The sequence below is a fragment of the Chiloscyllium plagiosum genome, unplaced genomic scaffold (genome assembly GCF_037043375.1).
Source record: "Chiloscyllium plagiosum isolate Xiang-an unplaced genomic scaffold, Cpla_swu_hap1 HiC_scaffold_8, whole genome shotgun sequence".
Taxonomy (NCBI): domain Eukaryota; kingdom Metazoa; phylum Chordata; class Chondrichthyes; order Orectolobiformes; family Hemiscylliidae; genus Chiloscyllium; species Chiloscyllium plagiosum.
In genome coordinates, this window is record NW_028270146.1 from 61351575 (window position 1) to 61357121 (window position 5547).

The window sequence follows — 5547 nt, forward strand, 5'->3', positions numbered from 1 at the left end:
CAGCAACTCACCAACCCTTCAACAGCACTTTCTAAAGCTGTGACCTTTGCCACATGGAAGAACAAGGGCAGCAGATGCATAGGAACACCAATACCTGCAGGTTCTCCCTCCAAGTCACCACCATACTGACTTCATTCCTTTCACTGTTATTGGGTTGAAATCTGGAAGTATCTTCTTAACAGCACAGTGAATGTACCTACATGAGTTGGACTGCAATATTTCAAGAAGAAAGATCAAATCCACCACCTGGACAGTGAGGGATGGAAAACAAATGGCAGTGTCTTGCCAGTGACACATGTATTACTCTATTTTTAAATAAGCAGGGAAACATCTATTGTCATAACTCCATCTAATAATTGTGAATTGCTGATTTGTTTAAAATATATATTTTATTCAAGTGTATTACCTGAATATTTCTATATGATAACCTTGTCTGATGAGATAAATTGACAATGCTGATTGAACAATAAATATTTTTAAAATTAAGCTTTAATGATTAAAACATGTACTGGCATACATACAATTTCTGTTCCTTGGTTTCATGTAATACAGTAACATTCAGCAATCTGGGGCATTAAACTTGCATTTCCTTAGAATATAAAGCAACATTAAAATACCAGAAGTTGTTTCTGATTTGCTTACAAAATATTTTTTCACAAACATTAGCAAATTCTGAAGATAACATTTATCTTAAGCTTTAAAACACTGCACAGGGAAATGTTTGCCTCCCTTTTACTATTGTCTTCAAAAGGAAATTGAGGAATGAAAATGTATCACACAGTAAAGCATCAATACTGTATTTACAACTTAATACCAATAAACATGAGGCCACCAGAACATTTTAGAATTTGAAAACAATACACTCTAAGATACTTGCTTCATAAATAAGCTTTTGTGTATTCACTTTAAAAAAAAATATTGTTCTAAAATGTAACACATTTACAATGATATCTCTGACATTACTCCTGGAGAGTTTTTTGGTTAATTAAATAGGCACCAACTTTCCCAGTTGACTGCTAGTAAATAAGGCTCAAATAACATGATTTTGTTTTCAATTGATGTATGCCAAACAGACCCATTGCTTTGTTTAAAACAAAATTTCAATCACTGTTTTGGCACTTTGGGCACTTATTTGGTTTTGACGCATAATTAGTAACTACAGAAGGTACACCTACTAACATTGTAAAGTAATGACAGAAATATTTGAGCCTTGCATCATATAGTGTTAACTGACTCTTGTGTGTTTTTAATCACTTGCTCGCTACTTCAACATTCTGACCAAATTTCTTCCCTCTTTTCCCAAGGAGTTGGTTTCATGGTTCCATTGTGATAATCATCCTCTGAAACCTAACCCAAGGGATCATTTGTGAATTTCAATAGTAAATGCTGGCTACAGTTGTGTGGGGATGAAGGGCTGAAGGTGGAGGTGTAAATCATCACAACTATGATCCTGTCTCCATCTAACCAACACAGTAATGACATTTAACAGCAAAATCTATATTTGATCACTTTCCTTCAAGTGTTGCTGAGGCCACTCATAGTAAACCCATTGTTTCAGAAAAGATCAAAACACATTCAGTAAACTTACACCATAGTGCTAAACGTAGTGCTGGACAGTCAGCATTTTAGATCAGAATAAACTGAGGCCCTTCAGGTGAATATGAAAGATCCTTTAGCACCATTTTGAAGGAGATTTTGTCGGATGTCCGGAACAACATATTAGCATATTAACAAGTTAACACTGCCAAAGTTAAGTTATTTGTTCATGTATCACTCTACTGTTTGTCAGACCTTGTCTGGTAAAATTGGTTGTTGCTTTTCTCTACCATACAACAATGACTTTACTTCTAAATTATTTCATTGGGTTTGTAAATTGTTTTGGGGTGTCCTAAGGTATCATATAAATGCAAATTGTTTTTAAATGATTGGGTACGAAATAAACATCAAAGCTGGGATTTTGCAGGCTGTATGCCTCAGATTCATGATAAGACTGTCAAACAGGGACAATTCTGATTACCGTATGCTAAAGACTCAATCAAATATTAAAAAGACACACATTATGTAACAACTGAAAATAATGTAGTTGCCTTCTGAACTGATCTAAAATTTTCAAGCATTAGTTATTTCATTATCATTTGGTCTAAGATGCAATCTTGTTGCACTCAACATTTCAGAACATCTGCTAAGTGTCTGAAATTACATCTCATTATTGTATTTCCAGGATTTCCAAGAGTTCCTATTAGTGCTTCAAACTATTTTGTTCGGAATTGAATTTTTACTTCCTAATTGTTAATTTAGGATTTTACCATCTCAAATCCAAATTACACTTTATTTTAATATAATTACGTCATATACTAGTTTTCTTTCAGAAACTGCTACAAATTTCTGCACTTTCAAGAAAGACTTTGAATTTAAAGCCTCTCTGTTTATAAATATATCTCCATTGAATAATTTAAAAAATTGTCTAAAGGCTTGTATTTGCAGTCTCTGATTTGGGTACGGCAGGCTCAGACACAGTATCTGGTTGTCCATCTCTGCAGAAGAGCACAGCTGGGTTTCTACATGCCCACATTGCAACATCTCCATTTGCAGGGCTGGAGGAAGACATCCTGCTGCCAGACCCTTGTCGACTGACATACTGATCCCTAATTCTGTCCACCCTACTCCTGGCCTCGTGGCTCTGACTGGACAGGTATGCAGCTATGTTTCTAGTCCTGTAGCCATCTTCTCTATTTCTGCCCAAGAGAATGGAGATATTGGGGTTCCTGGTAGCATAGATGAGTGGATTGAGAGCTCCATTGGCCCATGCTAGCAAAATGGCTACAGTATCCATGATGGGGGTGAAATGGAAGTTGCCCGTGGCAGTGATGATGCCCATGATACAATAGGGGCCCCAGCAACAGATGATGAAAACAATCATGATCAATACAGTTGTAGCTGTCCTCATCTCACTGTAGAAACGCAGTAGGTGGGCGTAAGTGGTGACTGGGCGGACCCGGATCTCTGACAGCCTGACTGTCTTACAGATGTTGTAGTGGCAGAAACACATCAGAGAGAAGGGTAGAAGATAGCAGATGACAATGAGGGTGATGCTGTAACTGGTGCCCATCCGGGAGTTGCCTGAGTGGAAGATGTACATGCAGTGGTAGAACCCCTTCTTGTGGACAACCAGTGGACCATTGGCTTGTGTCATGAGATACCAGGGGAAAGAGAAAAGGACTGCAATCAACCAGACGGCAACTAGTAACTGGGTGGCCCTACGTCGCCCAATCTTCTCCTGGGGTTGCCTGACAATGGCATAGTAACGATCGAAGGAGATGAGCGTCATGGTGAGGGTGGAGATTATCCCAAAGCAGGAGTTGAAGAAGCCATTAGCAATGCAGAAACGGTCACCAAAGATCCAGACCCCTTCCTGGGTGAACAGCATGATGAAGGAGAAGGGCACACAGAGCAGGGCAGTGAGGAGGTCAGACAGGGATAGAGACAGGATAAAGGCATTGGTCACTGTCCTGAGCTGCCGGTGTTTGACGATCATCACTATGACAGCTGAATTGCCCAGACAGGAGAGCAGGAAGATGAGCAGGAGGATGAGAGCTTTGCAAGCCAAGGCCATGCCATGGAGCAGAGAGTTGGTGTCAGCCTGGTCTCTGGCCCAATCTTGCGGAGTGACCCTGGTTTGGTTGGCGATGATGGTGGTCACAGTGTTGGAACTGTCTGTGCTGTTGGTCTCTGTGAGACTGTTGAACCGGGGAAGCTTGGTTGAAAGATCCATTGGGCAGAACGACACATCCGGGAAATGGACGCTTCATCACTGGCCCTGTCCTAACCGTGATACACAAAGGTCAATAGCAGAGCCAATGGCAGATGGACCGATGTAATTCGTACATCTGGTTCTAGCTCAGCTTGAAGAGACTTGAGCAGTGAAACCTTCTCGCCAATATCCATATCATGTGCAGAATTTCTGTGCATACCTTCCCACTAGTGTGTCAATACATCATTAAACAGTAGCTGTATATCTCTGGGATGAGAAAGAGTAATGCAATTTCATTAAGCACTATATGGTATTGGGAATAACACAAACAGCATTGGTTCAATTCCTGTTCTGACATGAGGCAGACTTGGGATCTATCTCCTCACCCAGCCCAAGTGGAAGCCAATGGAAAACCACCAGTGACAGAAACTGCCAAGAAAACAGTTCAGGATGAAGCATCAGCAGATCACGAGCCAAGGACCTGTCTTTGGGTAGAGCACACGTGAATAAATGAAGCATGATACAAAATAACAAAGCAACTTACATAAGTAGCTGGAGCTCCACGAACCTGCAATCTAATCCCCTGCCCAGAGACCAAAAACAAAGAGGAGTCACATGATGGAAGAATCACATGACCATGACTATGGCCATGACGCAGATAGCACCCACCTACAATGAAACTGCAAACTGCACCAGGATGCATTTGATGATACTTTGCTTTTCCTCCCCCCTCTGCCATGGATTTTGTGGTAACTGGGGAGACCTCGCTGCCGCCGTTAAGGCACTGAAATGTTTGACCATTGCGCACTTTGTACTGGGGAAAGAAGGCTGGTGTGAGTGTAAAGGTTTGATCCGGCTCCCCACGTACAGAGCAAGAGGGGGAGGGCTGCAGGCTGCACAGCTGGAATCACAGAAACACAGCCTTTGTATCAAACATCAAGCATGGATCCAGCTATAGGCAAGGCTAACTAGAACTGGCTCAGTAACAGTGTAAGCACCGAAACCCACTATTACATGGGTTGCTAACAATCTGCGATTCCTTCCCAGTGCTGTAATGCTTCAGATGTGACAGTTGCCAATGTGCAGTCGACAGCCCGACTCTCTCCCGTCTGCTATCACTTGCGTGTGCTCATAGCAAAAGACCTGGCCCCTTAAGTTCACGAAGGTGATGAGCGTTATGGGAGAATTCAATGACCTTCATGATGTAGAGTAACATTTGCTGATTCTCTGGTAAACTCTGAGCCAGTGTCTTAAAAGAAAATAATGGTCGAGGTTCCTGCAAGGTAAGGGCGGGTTTCGAGTTTACATATTAGTGGTCAAATAAAGACCGGAAACGTTAATGATGAAAATATGTGCCTCTTTGTTTAGTGAGACTGAGAGGAACACGTAAATTCCACAGTAGACGCACCTCAGTAGTTTAAAATCTCGTCCAAATGACTACAGACCTAAGTAACGGTTAGAGGAAATATGATAAACCTGTTCAATGTTGTGGATTCCAAAACGAGTTACAACCTTCGAATTCTTCAGTAATACATTTTTATGGATGAAATACTGTATATTGGCCTTGTTTGTAATTAACCATTTACATTGTCATGAGGGGGAAAGGGGAGTGTGATCACAGATGTAATTTAGTGCTTGTAATAACTACATACAAGTGTTGATTATACGAACGAGAAGCTGATGTGGATCATAACAGGGGGATCCTACTCCACCATTCAATAAAGTCATGTACTCTGCTTCCACTTCACTGCCCCACCTCCTCCCATATTCCTTCATTAACTGAGAGGCTAAACATC

At 41.2% G+C, this 5547-nt stretch overlaps 1 protein-coding gene across 1 annotated transcript; it reads right to left on the reverse strand.

The window, feature by feature from the left end:
- Positions 1 to 471: 471 nt before the first annotated feature.
- gpr135 (G protein-coupled receptor 135) lies at positions 472 to 4786 on the reverse strand. The gene has a single exon (XM_043697784.2). It carries the CDS (start codon positions 3770 to 3772, stop codon positions 2465 to 2467), a length of 1308 nt encoding a protein of 435 aa, XP_043553719.1. The 5' UTR covers positions 3773 to 4786; the 3' UTR covers positions 472 to 2464.
- Between the last annotated feature and the right edge of the window lie 761 nt (positions 4787 to 5547).